This window comes from Mustela nivalis (genome assembly GCF_964662115.1).
Source record: "Mustela nivalis genome assembly, chromosome: 6".
Classification (NCBI taxonomy): domain Eukaryota; kingdom Metazoa; phylum Chordata; class Mammalia; order Carnivora; family Mustelidae; genus Mustela; species Mustela nivalis.
Genome location: NC_139025.1, coordinates 16669959 through 16689593, shown reverse-complemented (window position 1 = coordinate 16689593; position 19635 = coordinate 16669959). Strand labels below are relative to the sequence as shown.

The 19635-nt window shown below is 44.3% G+C and overlaps 1 protein-coding gene across 50 annotated transcripts in view; it reads right to left on the bottom strand.

The window, feature by feature from the left end:
• TTLL5 (tubulin tyrosine ligase like 5) overlaps positions 1–19635 on the bottom strand; it is a 285101-nt gene that overhangs the window by 35449 nt on the left and 230017 nt on the right. For 30 of the 50 annotated variants that reach the window (XR_014312440.1, XR_014312441.1, XR_014312443.1 and 27 more), the window contains one exon: positions 13675–13757. Coding sequence is in view for 26 of the 50 variants with exons in the window: in XM_082733575.1 (XP_082589701.1) it covers positions 13675–13757 (83 nt within the window). In the remaining 24 variants the exon portion in view is untranslated. Of the gene's footprint in view, positions 1–3813; positions 4150–9476; positions 9600–13674; positions 13758–19635 lie in introns of those variants that run through there. The other 20 variants (XR_014312442.1, XR_014312444.1, XR_014312446.1 and 17 more) reach the window with 2 other exon arrangements.

Below are 19635 nucleotides of genomic sequence, written 5' to 3'. Positions count from 1 at the left end.
AGAACACAACAGACATTTTTCCAAAGAGGACATACAAATGGCCAACAAGTAGAGGTAAAGGTGCTCAACATTTCTAATCATCAGGGAAATACAATTAAAATCACATGGGGATATCACCTCGTACCTGTTAGAATGGCTAGTATCAAAAAGACAAGAAATAACAAGTGTTGCTCTGTTGGCGGAGACGTAGACTGGTATGGTCACTATGCAAAACACTATGAAGGTTCCTCAAAATATTAAAAATATAACTTTCATATGCTCCAGCATTCCACTTCTGGGTATTCTGGGCAAAGAAAACAAAACCACTAATTCACTGCATGTTGACCCTCTGTTTGTTGCATTGTTTACAAGAGCCAAAATGTAGAAACAATCTAAGTATCCGTTAGTGGAATGAACGAATAAAGAAAATGTTATATATATACACAATAGAGTATTATCCAGCCATAAAAAAGAATGAAATCTTCTCATTTGTGTCAACATGGACAGACTGTGAGGGCATTATGCTAAGGTAAAATAATTCAGACAGAAAAAGGCATCTATCATATGATCTCCCTTACACGTGGGATCTAAGAAAACAAACAAACAAACAAACAAACCCAAACAAGCTCGTAGATACAGAGAACAGGTTTGCAGTTGCCAGACATGGGGACAGGGGAAAAATGACCAGCTTAACCACTTTTAAGGGAAGAGTTCATGGCATGAGGTACATTCACGCTATGCAATCATCAGCGCCATCTATCTGCAGAACTTTTTTCATCTTAAAAAACTGAAATTCTGGGGGCACCTGGGTGGCTCAGTTGGTTAAGTGTCTGACTTGATCTCAGCTCAGGTCTTGATCTCAGGGTCCTGAATTCAAGCCCCACATGGAGCTTACTTAAAGACAAAACAACAACAACAACCAAAACTAAAACTCTGTATCCATTGAAAAATAACCCCCAATTCTCCCATCTGGTCAGATCTGGTACAACCCTTTTGCTTTCTGCCTCTGAATCTGACTGCTCTAACTATCTCAAATAAGTAGAGTTATATACTATTTGTCTTCTTGTGATTGGCTCATTTCAGTTACCATAAATCCTCTCGATTCGTCCATGATGTAATGTGTATCAGAATTTTCTTTCTTTTTAAAGGCTGAATACTATTGCATTGTATGTACATACCACATCTTGTCTATCCATTTGTCCATTGATGGACACGTGGGTTGCTTCCACCTTTAGGCTACTGTGAATAAAGCTGCTATGGACATGAGTGTAAAAACATCTATTCAAGACTCTGCTCCCAGTTTTTATGGTTATATATCTAGAAGAGGAATTTCTGAATTATATGGTAATTCTATTTTTTTAAGTTTTTAGAAAACGTCATATGATGGCACTGAACTTGAAGCAAGACTAGGTAGGGAAGGTAGGAGGTAAGGGTTGAAAGGACTTTTGTTTTGGAGAGCACAGTATGCTAAAAGTAAATCAGAACACACAACTCCAGAAGCATAAGGGTACATCTTACATTACACATAACACTAGGTGGATTTCTACAACTCGAGTATGGTGTCCAGTGTCAGGTAGCAGACAACTTAGGAGAATCCTAAAAAATTCATGAAGAAATAAAAAAAGAATTAAAAAAAATCTGAGTATTCAAAAACAAAACCTAATCTGTGTTATAAGGTCAAAGAGCTCCCTCTGATCAGCTGGTGTAGAGGCACAAAGGCTGACGGAGGACGTTTTCCAAATAAACTAGACCTCATTTTGACTTTGTTCCCTTAAAGTGAGATCCTTGGATGTGGTCTAAAGTAGAACATCTTTATACTGAATTCTGCTTTGTAACACATAAGTTTATTATTTTAAAAAAAATTTTTTTAAAAGATTTATTTATTTGTTAGAGAGAGAGAGAGAGAGAGCAACAGAGAGCGTCCGCACAAGTAGGCAGAGTGGCAGGCAGAGGCAGAGAAAGAAGCAGGCTCCCCTTTGAGAAAGGAGCCTGATGTGGAACTCGATCCCAAGACCTCGGGATCATGACCTGAGCCAAAGGCAGCCCTTAACTGACTGAGCCACCCACGTGTCCCAACAAGGAAGTTTATAGTTAAGTTTCTGAATGGGTATAAGAAGTTGTAATCAGAAGGACAGTGACCAGTCATTCTCTGATGTCGAGGAAGTAGTTTTATAATATTGATATGCTTGAAATACTGTACTAGGTAATTTATAAGGAAGGTTATTCTGAGTTTTAAGATTGTTTAATAATAAAATACATTATTTATGAAATCTTTAAGGTTAAAGCATTTTAATTTGAGGTTAAGCATTTTATTTGAAGCCAGGAGAACAGGGGGAGTAGATTATTTTTCAGGAAAAGTGTATGTGTTTTATGTATTCTTTTCTTTAGGGCTGATATTACAAGTAATGAAGCATTTTGGGTATTCTTATGGATTCCACAAACATACAGAATGTAATCCTGCCATCATAGAATTTATGGTCTTACTGGAGACAATTTACCCAAGGAGAAAGTAGGATAAAAGAATGACAAAAATATAATGAGGTGCCAAACTTTGTGACATAAATTGTAAATGCTCTAGGGATTTAAAAAATGCAAGGTTAAAATCTAATTATATGAATATAGCGTACTAGACAAGACCAAAACCTAACTAGACCTTTAGAGGATAAGAAGGATTTGTATATGGGGACAGGGGTTCCAGGTGTTAGGAGGAAATATGAAAACTCACTCATTCATCCATTTAATCAGTCTTTTACATCCCTACTATGGCCTGGACATTGTGATAGGCCCTAGGGTTTCAGAATTAAGTGAGAGCTCCTCCTTGCCTTCAAGGGGATTATGGCCCTGGTGGCGGGGGAATGGTCAAGGAATCCAGAAAGTACTAGAGTGTTGTAAATGCCCCAGCAGATAGCTGTAAGTACAGTAAAAAAGCACCTAAATCATACTGGGGGTGGGAATGGGCTAGGGTTGGAAAGGACAAATAGGAATCAGCCTGACTGGGGGGAAGCAGGCATGAGGTGCCTAGGGACAAAATAAAGGGACAGAGAGCAAACATGCTGTGACAGGTCAGACGGTGCCTGGCTCCAGTTTCCAGAAGACGTTTCCTCTGCCACCTGCTTTCCAGAGCACATCGGCGCCATCTTCAATGAGCCATGTAGAAGACTAGGCCTCTGCACCTTTGCCTAAGAGCACAACTAGCTCTCACCGAGCCATCACCCGAGAGAAGGTATAGGAATATGTAGGGATATGCAATCCATCCACCCCTCCACAGAACCACTATCTCACTGGATTATATTGGACCACAAAGCGACTTGGACTGTAATAGTTCACAAAATTGTCTTCACTGACTTGAACTGCCATGTTTAGCCTCAGTGTAGCTCACACCGAGAAGCAGTCCCGTGAAACACACCGCTGTGCTGTGAGGGCACCATTACTTTGTTCAGTGTCCTCGTTTTAAAGCATGTGAAATACTTCTTTTAGGATAAGATCTAGGAAGGGGCATCGGGGTGGCTCCGTGGGTTAAATGTCTGTCTTCAGCTCAGCTCATGATCTCAGGGTCCTGGGAGGGAGTTCCACATCTGGATTCCAGCTCAGTGGGGAGTCTGCTTCTCTCTCTCTCTCTCTCTCCCCCCACCACCACTCATATCCTCCCCTTGTTTATTCTCTCTCTCTCAAACTCTCTCAAATAAATAAATAAAATTTAAAAAAAAGCAGCTAGGAAAGTTTAATAATTTTCCTCCAGAGTATGGCTTCCTTTTTGAAAATGAGAACTATAGACCTCGATGTATCAGGTTTCTCTTTTTGTCTGACCTGTTAGAGAAGACTCAGAACCAAATCTAACCTTGATTATCATAATTTTATTTGGTCTTATATTTGAAAAATGTGAACCATCTTGACCTTTGGCCTTGGTTTTCCCTTTATATTTTGTTATTTTCCTGCAGGTGCTTTTATGTTTTAAGACTTGATGCTAGGGATGAAAAGTCTGTTGCATGTGCCACCTGAAGAAAACGGCCAGAAATGCTGAAGCTGGCAGGTTTGTGTCATGTCTTCACGCTCTCCTGGTCACAGACTGGCCCTGGTCTGCAGGCAGCGGCCGCCCCCTTTAGCTCTGTACACCAGCGGCACTTTGTTGGGTGAATGAATGCCCGGTTTTTGAATTCTGTCCTTTGATAGCTGCACACGGAGAGAGAAACAACCACATTGAGAGAGGCAGAGTCCTGAGGAAGGCAGAGGTGCTACCCAGGAGAAGGGTGGAGGCCAGCTGTCCTGCCTCACAGGACATGCTGTTGAGCCACTGATTAGCCATTGCTAACTGTCCCAAATAAGTGGTAGGTTTTTATGAGGTCTGGCCCCCGAGGCTGTTCCCTATGCTGATGTACACGAACTTTCCTTAACAGAGGTAAACTGAGGTGGTCTCTCTTTTATTAATCAAAAGGCTACAGAGACAACTCGACTTCTCCACATAGAAGAGGAGGGTAAGAATATGTACGTACACACAACCGCAATTTATCTTGGAGAACAGCAGCAGGGATGGCTGAATACAAGGCCTGCAAGGAGTCCTATTTCTAAAGAAGAGCTGCGTTTTCAAGATGCCGTGTTCCAAAACCCAAGTAACGGCAAGCAATTTATTACCCAGTATTATTTTGCAGTTCAGCCATAAGAAATTATAAAAAAAAAAACAACAACCAAAAAAACCAAAACACTTGTTAAATTCTAAAACATCTTCATTTGGGTTCATCCCACGAACAAACATGTCTTAATTTCCCTGGCAAGCAGAGGAGAGGTGGATGGTAGGAGGAGAAACACCACCGTCACCTTTTGGTCCAATCGAATGTAAAAAGGAGGGATTTCTTTCTTTCTTTCTTTCTTTTTTCACCTGATAACCATGAACAAAGAAGTAACATTAAAATCCCAACTTCTAACCAGTTGACCTTTCCATTCACTTCACTGTCTTACAACCAGGTTCCCAGGTTACATCCTCCTTTTGTACTGGGGATACATGCTGTGTTTTACCCATACGGCTAAGGGGACAGGCCGCACATTCAAGCTGTCCCTCTCGGGTGACAGGTAACTACTTTTTTTTGGTTTTGGGTTTTTTTTAAAGATTTTTTATTTATTTATGACAGAAAGAGATAGCAAGAGAGGGGCCACAAATACAGGGGAGCTGGGGAGGGGGAAGCAGGCTCCCCGCTGAGTAGGGAGTCCTATATGGGACTCGATCCCAGGGCGCCGGGATCATGACCTGAGCCAAAGGCCAACGCTTAATGACTGAGCCTCCCAGGTGCTCCTGGCAGGTAACTACTTAACCTGGCCTTAGGTTTCAACAGAAGAAGGCTCCTGATACCTACAGGCGTCCTGAATGGAAATGCTGGCATGTTCGAAAGAGGAGTACACAAAGAAGTATAAGAGACTATTGTTTTATGTTTCCTAGCGATGCTCTTCGTTCTGAGGACAAGAGAGGCCTAGTCTTTTCCTTTATAATTTGAAAGAATAAATGTCAATGGCAATCAATGCCAATGGAGAAATAGACTTCAAGCCACCATTCTCCACACCCTACAGTTACCCACCCACACACTCTGGGGCCCAGTAAATTCTACAGATCAGGCAAGCAGAGATGTAAATATTTCCATGTACAAAACTTGCTTTTTCCAAAGACAGGCATGGCCTAGCATGCCATTTTCTTTCTTTAGAACTTTGAGGAGCAATTATGACCCGAGGTTATACGGATGGTAAAGCAAAGGTATGTGCCTATAACAAGCATTTCTTTGAAACCAGCAGCAAGATGTGTGGGTTCCACACATCCAGAGTATAGACTGATAACTTGTAGTGATAAGTATAAAAGCTCACAAAGTAAGGCAATGCTATGCTGGTTACCTGCCCAGTTCAGGAATACAAGAATAAACAGGATCCATTTCCACCCAAAGTGAATGGATATCACACAGGACAACACAAACCCGCTACGAGCTGCGGTGGTAGGCACACGTCTAACCACCCAGGGTGCCAAGCAATTTTTTTTTTTCCAGTGGGTGTGTGTGCTTCTGTAACATAAATGTAATTTGAGAAAGGGGCCACTGCACTTTCCACGTCTCTTTATAACAAAGTAGTAATTGTTAACAATGGAAGAATCATCACTCCTCTCTTGGGAGTTTGCCAGCTCAGCAAGAGACAATATCAATTTTCTGATGTTATCTCTCTCCGGGGTCCACTTCTTAATCCATTTCAGAAATCAGAGTTCCCTCCTTTTCTTTAAGGCAAATGAACCCCCTTTTGGGTGGGATCTTAGAGGTATCCCCCTACTTCCTCTAAACTGAAAGCCAAGCTGTCTCCTCCCCCCACTTCCAACCAGGTTGCTCTGCTAGGCTTGAGTTTTGTTTCTGAACGTAGAAAGTTACTAAATGAAAAGAAAGAGGCCTCGGGACAGGAAAGCATGAAATTTCAATGGCTGACAGCCAGGCGATTTGGCCATGTAAAGGGATTCACATCCTTCTTGTGTGGCTGCAGCCAGGTTGCGGCTAGCACCACACACACTGTGAAAACATCACTTGTAGAATACAGCCTAGAATGAAGTGAGTGCTGTGGCCAGTTGCTTAGAACTTGGTGATATAAACCTAATTGATTCAGATGTTTCCCTGTGTTCCCTGCTAGACATATTAAAGATAGTCTCTCCATTGCCGTGTATTCTAAGAATGTACAAGTTGAGTGTGGTTTGGTCCAGTCAGTGTGGCTATGGAGGCCATGAGAACAAGGCCTGGCAGGAAGTTGATTGTACTTAGGGTCCCAGAGAGAGGGTCCCTACGTGCCTCACAGGGGAAAACACCGGTGTGGTCCAGAGATGGAAGACAGGAGTGAGGAGAAAGTCTAGGCCAGAGCCTTATTTGGGATTTCCCTGGAAAAGGCAAGGCAGGACAGAGTAAACGGCTTAAGACTGGCTTGTTTTAGTAATTCTGGTGGCCTCTGGGCTACAGCGGTGCTCTCCAGCTGCCTGGAAGCTGGCCCTGGAGTGATCTGGGGCAAGGGAAATGTGGGTTTTCCATGTGAGAGTTAGATAAGGAGGTGGTTGGGTATATAAACTTGGGATTAGCTGGTTTCTGTCTGAAAGGCATACCCATGGGCAAGCTGATAGGATCTTTCAGAATCAGCTAGCCGTGGGATAGGCAGTCTCCGCCTGGCTCCATAAGGCCCCAAATGCAAAAGCATCAAGAATACAGAAAACAGGGCACCTGGGTGGCTCAGTGGGTTAAAGCCTCTGCCTTCGGCTCAGGTCATGATCTCAGGGTCCTGGGATCGAGCCCCACATCGGGCTCTCTGCTCAGCTGAGAGCCTGCTTCCCCCTCTCTCTCCGCCTGTCTCTCTGCCTACTCATGATCTCTGTCTGTCAAATAAATAAATAAAATCTTAAAAAAAAAAAAAAAAAGAATACAGAAAACACAGTTAACTGGCTCTGTGACGAAGAGATGCCAAACAGATGACACAGAACCTAAGAAGACACAGAATCGCGCATGTATTTACATATGGCCCTTGCCTGAGACAACAAAGTGGGCGACTTCGAGAATCTCAGTCCCCGGTATCCTTCAGTGTGGCTCCCTCATTCTTCGATAAGGACAACTGACATTTTCTCAGTCTTTGATAACAAGCTATGCAAACACACTTCAATCTTCTCATTTCCTTCCTGCCTCCCTAAACCCATACAGGAAGGGGTTCTAGCACTGTTAGAGCTCGTGATGACATTCCTTTGTGACTGCGGTTGAAGGGATGTCTGCCAAGCAGATCTGCCTACACCCCATTCACAACAAGGAGAAAGCAAGCATCCAGGTGGTCTCTGGGTTCTCCCCGCTTCACTTTGTAAACTACCTGTTTCTCTTATTTGGCCTGGCAGGTGGCAATGGGCTGCCTCTGGGGCTTCCCAGCAGTTCTGCTGCACTATGGGAGGCCGGTCCTTCAGTGGCACTCTGACCCACTCTGTTTTCTGAGTCCATACACACTTGGCACGAGGTCTCACCACCGCAGCTCATCACAAAGTACAGCATCACCCACCCCTAGCTTGTGCGCAGCTCAGTTCCGCAGGGCTGCTTGCAACAGACTGACATGTGGAGAGATGGGCTCTTTCCCAAGGCTTCTCTGCGGATGATCTTATTTTGCCATGCAATGTTCTGGGTGGATTGTAAGAGATACTAATGAAATAGGTTCAAGGAAAGTGATATTACAACTGTGGCAGGTCCAAGTCTCTCAGTCCTGGAAACTGATGGACTTTAGTACTTCTTGGCAGACCAGTGGTTTAGTTTGGAGCTTGGTGTCACATTCATTCTTTTGGCTGCCAGTCTCCTCAAGGAAATATGGACCTTCTCGCTTTAGTTTTCTATATTTTGTTAGTTGTTCATCCCTGGATAGGCTGCTTCATATCAGAATTAAAGGATCATTGGCAAAGTATTACCAAGACAACTCTGGTTGTTTTCGGTTTCATTGGTACATTTTGGTAGATGACCAAGCCATGGATTTGGTGTTCCTTTCTCTCTTCTCATTCCTTTTTGGAAAGAGTTTAGATGGGCTGGGGAAAGATATTTGAAGCTTTCTGATCCAATGTAAATGAATCCTGTGGTGGGTAAATGATTTTCCTCCCTCCTTTGCTCTCCTGGGGTATTTTGATGAATAATTCTTCTCAAATAAGTCTGTAAGTATTCCCCTAGAGGTAAGAAAGGTATTAAGCTCCTAGCAGTATGCCTTTAATGCTTTAGTGTGTACGGTAGAGCAAAGAGGAAAGGAATCATCACAACCTTGTGGTTTCATAGAATTTTCTGAAAGTTTTGAAGGCCACGGGCTGGGAACAAAACACTGTGGGGCCGTGCTAGTGGTGTGAGTACAGCCTCACGAGCTCAAAGTCAGGCCATCCCTTTAATGTTGGAGATTTTTATGGACGGGGTTTACAGTTTGTTTTGCTGCCAATGACAGCATATGCTTATCTTAACTCAGAAAAAAGCATATTAATCAACCTCACCAAAAAAACCTTTTTTCAAAGTTGTGTTCCTTCCTGCCTCCCATTACTTGGAAGTCCAGTTCACAAACTACACAACTCTAATCAAACAGCCTTCTTTAATAATAAATATCTTTAACAATATTCATTCTCTTTAGAGGCTATTGCAATTTGACCTTCAAATACCATGTTCTCCAGTGTATTCTGTTACTCTTTACCTGTGATAACTCGATTATGGCTTTAGTTTCTTCCTTTGATTGGTTTCATGTCCCCATATTTTTAAACAAAAGCCTCCATAATAGTAAGGAAATTTCTTACTGCCACAGCGCCACCTACTGGTCGACCAGTGCAGAAGCATGCTAGCAGTAGCTTAACTTTGACTCACAGTCCATCTGAGTTCTGGTTTTATAAAATCAAAATTTCTTTGTCATTCTAAGAAAATGTCACTTCTCTTGATAGCTATTAAGCCTCTTGCTGTGATATAAAGTCAGCAAGTTATCATAAAAAAATATGCTCTTATTCTTACTGTTACCTTAAATTGGCCCTGACTTCACCGACTTTGATTTTCTCTGTCCTATAACTGTAGCAAGGGCTCCAGATTGTGTGGGCAAGGGTTTGGATCTGGCGAAAATAACTTGGGGAGCTTCCAAAGATCCTGAAAAATGTAAAAAAAAAAAATCCCTACTTAACACTTTATTTGATCTTGGAGAAAGGACAAGAGGTCAAATCTAAAGCTAGTCTTAGGACAGGACGACAACCAGAGAGAAGAATAGCAAGGGACACCAGGCCTGGAAAACTGCCCAGAATACAGCATCAGGTGGCAGGTGACAGAAGGACCAAAGAAGGAAAGAGAGGGTTGAGAAATACATCGAACATAAAGAACGGAGAAAATAAACAGCTATATGTATTGCAAGAAAACAAACAAACAAAACCAAATCTAGGTTTTAGGGGATCACTGCCCAGATGTTGACATTGAGTTTCTTGCCAAACACCAAATCTGTGCCCCTTGTTTTCTAACACTGTTAGAGTGGGTAATCAACCCAAATTCTTACCCCTCTGGCTCCAGGAAGAAAAGAACATTCTGGGAACAATAAAGGATATAAGCCGCTAGGGCAAGCATCTCAAGAGGTTTATTTATTTTCATTGTTAATCTACTATACTTCAGATCCATCCAGGATCCATGACAACTATATAACGCTTGGTGAAAGGCATAAGAATCTAATAATAAAAATAGGTCATTCCGCTGAGAACTGCTGGGCAAATGATTTTGTTTCCAAAGTTAAAGAGACTTCTAGATCCTTAGAGTTTACGCTCCACTGGGTTTACTCTGTTATAATAAGTCCCTTTCTCTTGTCTTACGGGGAGATGGTGAAGTGGGCAGCCAGAGTCACACTGATGTCCTGCTGCCCCACCCCCATGCAAAGAAAGAGGATATAGCTAAACTGTGTTTTACCAAGGCCCCAAATTACCAACACTTAACAAGGACATTGTTTCTCACTTCTTATAAATGAAATCTAACACTGGTGTTCAAAAGGCAGTAAGAATCCCTCTACCAACTACAGACCCGTAAGAGCTTTAAACAACAATAACAAATCGGGGTGGGGGGCGGGCAGAGGCTGGGCTCCAGGACAGAAAAGGCGTAGGCAGAAGCTAAGGCCAGGGATGAGGGCAGCTGGGACAGCCTCAGACCCTACAAGAATGGTGGTTTACACTATCAAGCCAGCACGAGAGAAATGCCAGTTATCTAATCTGTGGCTCCCTGCTATTTTAGTTCACCATCTCCACTTCAGAGCTCAAGAACGCCACGCTTACAAAGAACGAAGGCCAATGGCTTTGGCTTTGAGCCAAAGGCCCTCACTCTAGCCTTCCTTCTCGAGTTTCCCAATCTGCTGACTCTACACCTTTCCTTCCACAGTAAACTCCGAATGTTTAGCTTGAAGGAGGGAAGTCAAGGAAAAAGTAATGTTCGTGGAGCATTCCAGGCCTTCTGCTAGCAACCCTCACATCCACTACCTCATTTAATGTTCACAATTAGAAGAACACTGTCACTAGGTCACCTTTAGGGGGAAAGGGTTCTGAGTTGTTTTTCAACAGTGTGCTGGGCTGAACGAGTTATCTTATTCAGGCACCCGATGAACAAAGTGACACAGCTTTAAGGCCTGGTTGGCTAGACTTGTAGAGGGTCAAGGGGCCAGGAAACAGACTTCTGCTATATTCATGCCGTTGATAATACCATGTTTAACCAGCTGAGTTAACCGGACTAGACAGGGGCTTAAATACCTGTCCGAGTCAGTGTGATGCTTCCTGTTGGGGCAGAAACGTCCCATCTCTGAGAGACATGTCTACTTTGACTTACTGGGGGGGTTGCTCTCCCTTCTTATGGGTTTAAAGAAAAAATGTTGCTGATGCCAATCTACCCTCGTTTTTGTAGGACACCCTTATGAACCCCTAGAAGAACACTTTAAATCTACGTGTCATAGAGAAAAACACATGCTTTGTAGTTGAAACCCTAAAGTGCCAGGTAGTTCCTGACTAGCCGCAGAAGTAACTCTAATGGGGTTAGCTGCTGCCATACTGCCAAGGCAAAATATTGATTGGGAAGGATTGAAAATACCATGTTCATCAGTGTTTCTTTAACTGAGGATCAGGAACACCAGGAAAGGCACAGAACGGAAACAAATTGAAGGCACTTTAGGGGTCCAGAGTCATTGGAGACAAAAGCAGTAAAGAGCAGGCAGCCTAAACAAGGTGACAAGAATAATGCACTTGTCTTAAGACAGAAGCAGGGAAAACTAGATATCGGGATCCAGGGAGACACACAACTTCTCTATGCTCTGTGGCTTTATGAGGCTACTGAGTTCATTACGACTGTTACAAAATCCCTAACAGATAACTTCAGTCAAGAAATATGAATTCATGATGAGATGCTGAGAGTATGAGCCCTCGAACTTCCAACTCCCCCAGCCAGAGCGCACGCAGAGAGTTCAAGTCTGCACGTGACACATCAGTTGGACATACAAATGTGGCAGGCACGTTTCTTGCCTCTCCTACGCTTTGCAACCCTCCCCGGGTGCAGCAGTTATCTGGGTAGAGATACTCAGCTGTCTGTGGTGCAAAATTCTCCCGGCCACCCAGTTCCCAGGCTGTAACAGTTCCAGGGGAAAATTTTACTTCCTTAAAAATAACTACCGTATTCTAGCAATTCTTTTTTGGGGGAGGGGAAGAGTAAGTAGATATCCATCAAATATTTCTTGAATTCAGGTTCAAGATTTTCAGTGGAGAGCAAAATCTTTATACTCTTATATTATTACCTGAATGGGTGTGGTTATAAAGCTTTTGTCTATATATTTTGTCCTTTAGGTCCACAGGAAGCCCATGACATATATGGAATTATCCCCATGATACAGTCCAACCAAGTTTCTCGCTGGTCTTATAATCATTTGAATGTCTATTATGTCCCACACACACCCTCCACACCCCAGCCCTAGACTCCTCGATGGCTGCTTCTTGCACTCGGGACCAAGTTCCCCTACACGGCTCACGAACCGGCCCTGCTATCGCCATGACCTGTTCTGCTGCTGCTCCCCGCCCAAGCTCTTAGTCCCTAGCTACGGTGACACAGGAGGGCTCTCAGGACACCATGCGTTTGCACCCCCCGACCCCGGCCCCCATTTGTGCAGGCCTTATTCTTTCTTCCTGGAACTCTTTCAGCCCCACGCCTCCCCTCTCTTGGGGGACTTATCAGCATGCAACCCTCCGCTTATATGTTTCTTCCTCTAGAAGAAACATGCACTCTAATCCCTAAAGAGCCCAGGCCAAGTCTCTGGGCTTCCAAGACGGCCCTGCTATTTACTAGCTATGAGGTTTGGGATGTGTTTCATAATCTGTGCCTTTATTTCCTCAGCTGTGAAATGGGCAACACAGTTCCTGCTCCTTGCCTATTTGGTGAACAAATGAGTTATCATGTGTGAAGCATTCAGAACTGCGTCGAACACACTAGATGTTCAGCCACTGCTGCCTACGGTTATCCGACACATCCCCAGGCCCTTGAGAACCACCCAGCCTGTACCCACTCCCTGCTGACTCTCCTCTCTCCCTGAGTCTGTAGGGTCCCTGGCCGCAGGGTCTGCCTGGTGCACCCTCTGTGTCCCTCAGTGCCCAGCGTCTTTCTCCATGGGTGGTGCTCAGTAAGAAATATTTGTGGAAGGGAATCCACGTGATTTTCTTTTAGTTTCCTGATTACTTATCAGCATGTTTTTTTACAAATTAGTACTCCTAGAAAACTCTCCCTGGGCCGATGCTGCCTGACTTAGGTGGGTCCCTACACTGAGAGGCTTTAAGACCTCAGTAGGTATCTGGCAACGGACCAACAGGCCATCACACTAGTGTGACAGGCCCTCGGCCAAAGACAAGGGCTCCAGCGTGCAGCGGAGCCAGCGGGAGCTACTACGGGTGGGGATCCGAGATGAACGGGGAGGAACACCAGTCAGATACAGGCCTTTCTACTAGATGCTGCAAATCCCATTACACTCTCCCGGACCGAGAAACGTCGTCTACCCCGAACTAGTTCTGGAAAACCATTCCATCCTCAAGCGGCCATTTGCAATGCTTCAAAAGCCCGGATGCTCCTTCATTCTTTGAACTGCAGGTTTCTTCTGAGGCACAAGTGAGAACACGCCCAGGGTGGCCCCCGCCCCGTCATCCCAGCCTCCATGGCTGTGCCCACTGACCTGTGGGGCCGGTGATGGGCGCAAAGGCTGCAGCGTTCAGGCTGCCCTGGAGTCCATTCAGCTGCCCTTCCGCGGAGGAGCCCCTGAAACACAAGCAGGTCGGTCAGACAGCAGAAGGGAGGGGGAACTCAAATCCCCGCCCTCTGGGGGCTCTGCCTTGTTGTCTTCACTGAAAGGACCTCTAGGACCAACCTCTCCCTTCTTCTGAAACATTGCCTTGCTCCCTCCCCCGGAAGGTAGTTTCCAGAAAGCACATGGCCGTGACCATGGCTGTGTCTCCGGTGCCTCACACAGCGCCTGGTGCCTAAGAGGCACTCAGCAAACGCGTTTATCGATGAATAAATGCTGTTCCCAGCACTGATCTGGATAAATCACGAGGTGAGGCATTATTTAAAAAATCAAGTTTCAAGTAGGCCAGTGGTTCTCAACTGAGGTACAAAGGAGGGACAGAGTTTGCCCTGATTCCTGCCCTTCCACAAGGGACATTTGGCAGTGTTGACACATTTGTGGGTGTCATAGCTGTGGGGTCTACTGGCCTCTGGTGGGGTGAGCCAGGAATGGAGCTAAGTATTTCCTATGGCACGCTGGAAGGTGTCTGCAAGGCCCAAGATGTCTGCAGCGCTGAGGCTGAGAAGCCATTATACAGAAGCACCTGCCCTCACGGCAGCTCTGACAAGACACAGGACGCAGGGTACTGCATGCTCTGGGCCCAGATTCCACAGCCACATGTCTTAGAAATCCTGTGACTCGCTTACAGACCATGCCAGGTCTCCCTACTACAGGCTCTCATTGCATTTACAAAATTATAATTATGAGACCGTGTAACTGGTTGCTTTAGTTCTGTCATCCTCGCTAAAAATCTCCACAAAGACAAGAGATTTTATCCGCCTTATTCACCGTTGTCTCCATAGCTCCCAATACTGCATTTTGCACACATTAGGTATTTATTAAGTATTTTAAAAATAATCTGATCCATTGTCCCATAAATACAAATTACTAGTTAGACCCGTCTACTTTGCCTTCAGTTGATGTGTGCAAATTTTACCTTGGAATATTCAAATTTTCCTATGCTCAGTTCGTTATTTGTTGAGCAGCGTTCAATCCAACCTGTGAAACCCTTCTCCGAGCACTAGTTTTCCATTTGTTCATCCATGCAAAAAATACTTCTGGAGTACTGTGCTTGGTACTAGTGAGGAGGTAGATATTAGGCAAATACACAAGGTACAAACTATGTGATAACTGCCAGGGAGAAAAAGCACAAGGTGATTTAAGAGGATGAAACAAGGGGATCTGATGCAGATGGAGATGAGAGTGGTCAAGGATGGTCTGAAAAAATCATATTTTAGTCGAGTTGTGAAGTTATGAGAAGTAGGGATTGGCCAAGAGTAGGGAACAGGTAAGAGCTTTCCATGGAAAGGAAACAGCATATATGTATAATGAATCTGAGACAGAGGTTTAGAATGTCCTACGAGCCTTTAAAAATGAACAAGGTAGAGGGGCAGGCAAGTAGTGTCTGCCAAACGTCCTTGACAGGAACCACCTGGGATCACTTCTTCATCATCGAGCTTTCCAGGCCCTTCCCTTGGAGATACTGACTCAGTGGGTCTGGGATAAAGCCTGCAAACTGAGGCTTCTCCTAGCTCCACAGGTGTCTGGTTTCTATCTCTAGAGAAGTAAGGGAAACGTTGACTTGCGGGTAAGGGGAAGGTGGCACAAGGGAGACCCTGGCGGATGCTCAGGTGATCAGGTGGTCCCTACGCCCTCAACAGAGACACCTCCCTCGAGAGCACACCCCAGCAGTGAGGCGAGGATGGCGCTGTCTTGTACCCTTCCCCTCCAAGAAGCTGCGGTCCGGGCCCTGCCCACTCCTTTCCACTCGCCTTTGGAGGACAAAGAACCAGGAGACAAAAAAAAGGAGAGAAAGGAACAGAGGGCTTCTCCCTTTCCCCATGAGCCTCAGCCTTGGACAGCTACCCCTGAAATGCTTACGCATTTTATTTCAGCCCTTTATGGACCCAAAGAACTACCCAAAGCATCTACAGCTAATATTGGCTCTTCCAGATCCAAGTGAAAAAGGAAAAGTTCTGGAGCCTGGGATGGGTTCTTTCCTCCATAGAAATGAAAAACCATCCAAAGAAAAATCACAAACCTTACGGCCGCTCGACCACATGAGGGGCAGCGAAGTCTAGAAAAGCCACAGGGCTGGTCTCAGGATCACAGAGGAATTAAATAGTGAAAGGGAGAGAGGCAGGCAAAACACTGGAGTCAGTAGAAGAAACAAAAGCGGGGAACAGGGATCTACCGGAGGGATGAGCAGAGCTCTTACGTGTTTACAACTCATGAGTTCAAGGTCCTCAAACTCCTTGTCCTCTCCCCTCTTCTCTAGAATTCTTATCCCGCCCTTCACCTTCATGGACATCCTCCTGTTCCTCTCCCAACATCTCCTGCGCCTATGACTGTCCCCCTTGTCCCCAGCTTCGGTCACTCTTCCACACTCCTCTCCCCATCCATTTCCGCCATAGGCCTTGGGAGCGACATCTGATTCTGCCTTCGAACACTGCTCATGGTTCTGCTGTTTCTAGCATAGGCTCCCCATTTTCCCAGTGGTGGAGAAATGTGTCCAGCAGCCGTTCAAGAGGAAATTCAGAGTGAGTTTTTCCATGAAAATGCTGGTACGCAAAATGGTTGGGGTCTGTGTTTTTACTACTTCAGGCACACCAGGGGTAAATAGGCTTTTGTGGTGATGACATCATGTCCCTGGGAAAACACATTTCAGCTTCTGGACAACCCACTCCTAAAGGAGAACTTTTGAACCACAGCTTGTTTATGATGTATGTTAATCTGTATGTTAATTTGTACTTGCTGGCCTCCTTCTGCAATAATTCTTTGCTGCTTTCCTGGGAGCACCTGTGTTTTGGGAAATAGTTACACAGGAAGGTATGTACGTGTTCCCTTGCTTGTCTAAGTCAGTTACTGCTTTGACGTCAAGACACCTCAGAGGGTTGTTAAGGATTAAATGAGATGGTGAATCTTAGTGCAGTGTCTGGCATTATATTAATGGCTAAATAAACATTAACTTTTATTAGTATTGGTATTTTTACTTAGAAATACCAACCATCTTTGCATTCGCCATAAGCCTATCTATCCACTGAAATACTAAGTCGGGGGACTCGGTGACTCTGATTCAATATGGAATAGGACTGTGAAACAAACTACAGAAGAAGGACCACAACATATTCAGAACTTAGACATTAACAGTAATTTGCTATTAAAGTCAGAAGGTAGTTAAGTGGCAATCCACCAGGCAGAAATCGCATGGTCAAAATAACTCTTCAACTCCCCGAATAGAGGTCTATTGGAGATTGACAAACGACCTCTCAATAAATCCAATATACACATATTTTCAGCATCAGAACGAACCACCGTTTCTTCGCCTGTGTGAAGTGGCTGGCCTGTCATCTAACATGGCTTTCTGCATAAAAAGAGCACACAGCACGGGGGAGGCTCGTCCTACCTGAGAGGCTGGTAGGGAAGGAGATGCATGGGCAGGAAGGATACATCTCCCGTCCAGCCCATCCCAGCCCATCCCAAGAGGAACGTCGAATGGAGTCAGCTGCTACTGGAATTGCACATTCTCTTGCTCTCTGGAGAGCTGAATGTGCGAAGTTCCATGTGTGTCTGGTGCAGTCCCATTACCTGTCGTTGACCATAGTACATAAGGAATATGAAGAGGTGGCTAGAAGATGAACTCAGAAAAGTGAATTCTGCAGAGAGGAAAACCGAAAAGATGGGACAAGAGAAGTGCCATTAATTTTATACTACACCAAAGTCAGCTTAAACCAAGAAGAGTGCTACATGGGACTACGTAGACCCACGACGTTTCTTAATTGCACTTCTTGGAAGTGGGGCAGGTTCCAGGAGATGGAGGAGCCCAAGATACAGCCCAATGTCAGGAGTTTGAGACTTCCTACAGTCTCAGATGTGGTGCTGGGCTTAGTTCAGACCTGTCTCCAAAGGACAAACTGTGTAATTACCAAAAGCCACTGAAGGAAGGGCAGGCTTCCCGGGGAACTGAGCACCTTCAGTGTGGACATGACACATGGCCATGCATACATGATAGCGCGATGGCAGCAGTGAAGAAGTCTAACTAGAAAAATTCCATTAATAATGACAGGCTCTTTTCAACTAAGGCAGGACCTTCCCTTGGGATAGATTCAGGGCCAGTAACTGAAGAGTTTCTTTAGGTATTAAGTGTGCACTTTCTAACCCAGAATTCAATTTACTGGCTTCACTCTGCCTACTCCTTTGATCTCTTGCATTTTCCTGAAGTCTAAGAAAAGGCTTGACTCTGAGGAGGGGAGAACAGCCTCTCAGCCTTTCCAAGAAACTGTTTCAGTAATGCATTACAAATAAATAATATCTTCATAAGCAGAAATATTGTCTACATTTATTATTGAAAGATTTCTTCTAGTTCTAGTCTCTACTTTGGGTACACATGCGGATCAGACAGCTGGCTAGCAATTCCACTGGCGTCAGGAGCCCACGATCCAGCCGGCCTATGAGACGGATCATCACCAGTCAGGGAGGGTTCTAATAAGCAAAATCCCTCCTATCCATTTTGCTGGTAAGGCTTCTGACGTGCTTTTTCGTGATCTTTATTTCCTTTATTTGTGGTTTCCTCTATTCCTTTTTCCCCCCCTCCCATTATTTTGATCAGTGGAAACTTTACTGAAAGTGATATCCTTTCTTTAAGATCTGTTTTGTTCATTACTTCACAAGATTGACTGTGGTTTGGTGCTATATTGTTTCTCTTCGAGTTCTTTTCAAGACTTTCCACATCTCTAACACAGAGGTACTAGTTTTCTGTTCCAATGGTTTCGTAAAAGTTTATCTTGGATCCATGCCACCACATCAGGGATGACCTTTCTACAGAAGTTGGGACCCACAAAAGAAAAATGCTCAGGATTTCGCAGGAAGAGGAGCGCTAGAGATGCTGGCCTTGCCGGGGATGTGGCTGACAGGAGGGGCAGCATTTGAGAAGGTCCTGAAAAGAAACCCCAAACTTGATCATTTTTAAAAATATTGGTGAAACCAACCTCTTTCAATTCCCAAAGGAGAGAAGAAATCTCAAGGTACAAGTTAGATTAAAGAACTAAATTCCAAAAGGAACACGTACTGATTTTTCTTAGCAAACATTTACTCACAGATGAATCCTCTCGAGTTTCTCACCACCTACACGTGCACAGGTGTCTCTGTGCTTCTTCCTTTTATCCATCAGGCCAGGGATTATGTATGCGTTGCCCAAACAGAAGCTAATATGCTAATCCTTAACAAGTAACAATGAGAACATTATTAAATTGGGTTCTGGTTCCAAAACCAATTCAGGAAACACATCGCGAAGTCAACTTCTGTGTAGTGCGCACACGACACCATTTTCTAACTACACTACAGTGGGGCGCCTGGATGGCTCAGTGGGTTAAAGCCTCTGCCTTCTGCTCAGGTCATGATCCCAGTGTCCTGGGATTGAGCCCCGCATTGGGCTCTCTGCTCGGCGGGGAGCCTGCTTCCTCCTCTCTCTCTCTTGCCTACTTGTGATCTCTGTAAAATAAATAAATAAAATCTTAAAAAAAATACACTACACGTTATCTAAGCCATAATCCATTATCTTTGCTGCTATAATCCTTTTTATTCCTAATATTCTCTCTGTGATTCTTCTTCTTTTTTTTTTTTAAATTTACTGGATTAGTCTCTCTAGAGGTGAGCCTCTCTATGGTTTATTGTCAGTTTCATTCATCCCTTCACCAAATACTGAATGAGCATCTACCATGTGCCAGACATTGTTCTCTCCTGTTCTCCCATGTGCCAGGCTGTTGTAGGGGATTTCTGTATTTTATTATTTTATTTTGATTTTGATTAATTTACTGTTATTCCTTTTATAGTTTTTCAAGTTAAATGATTATC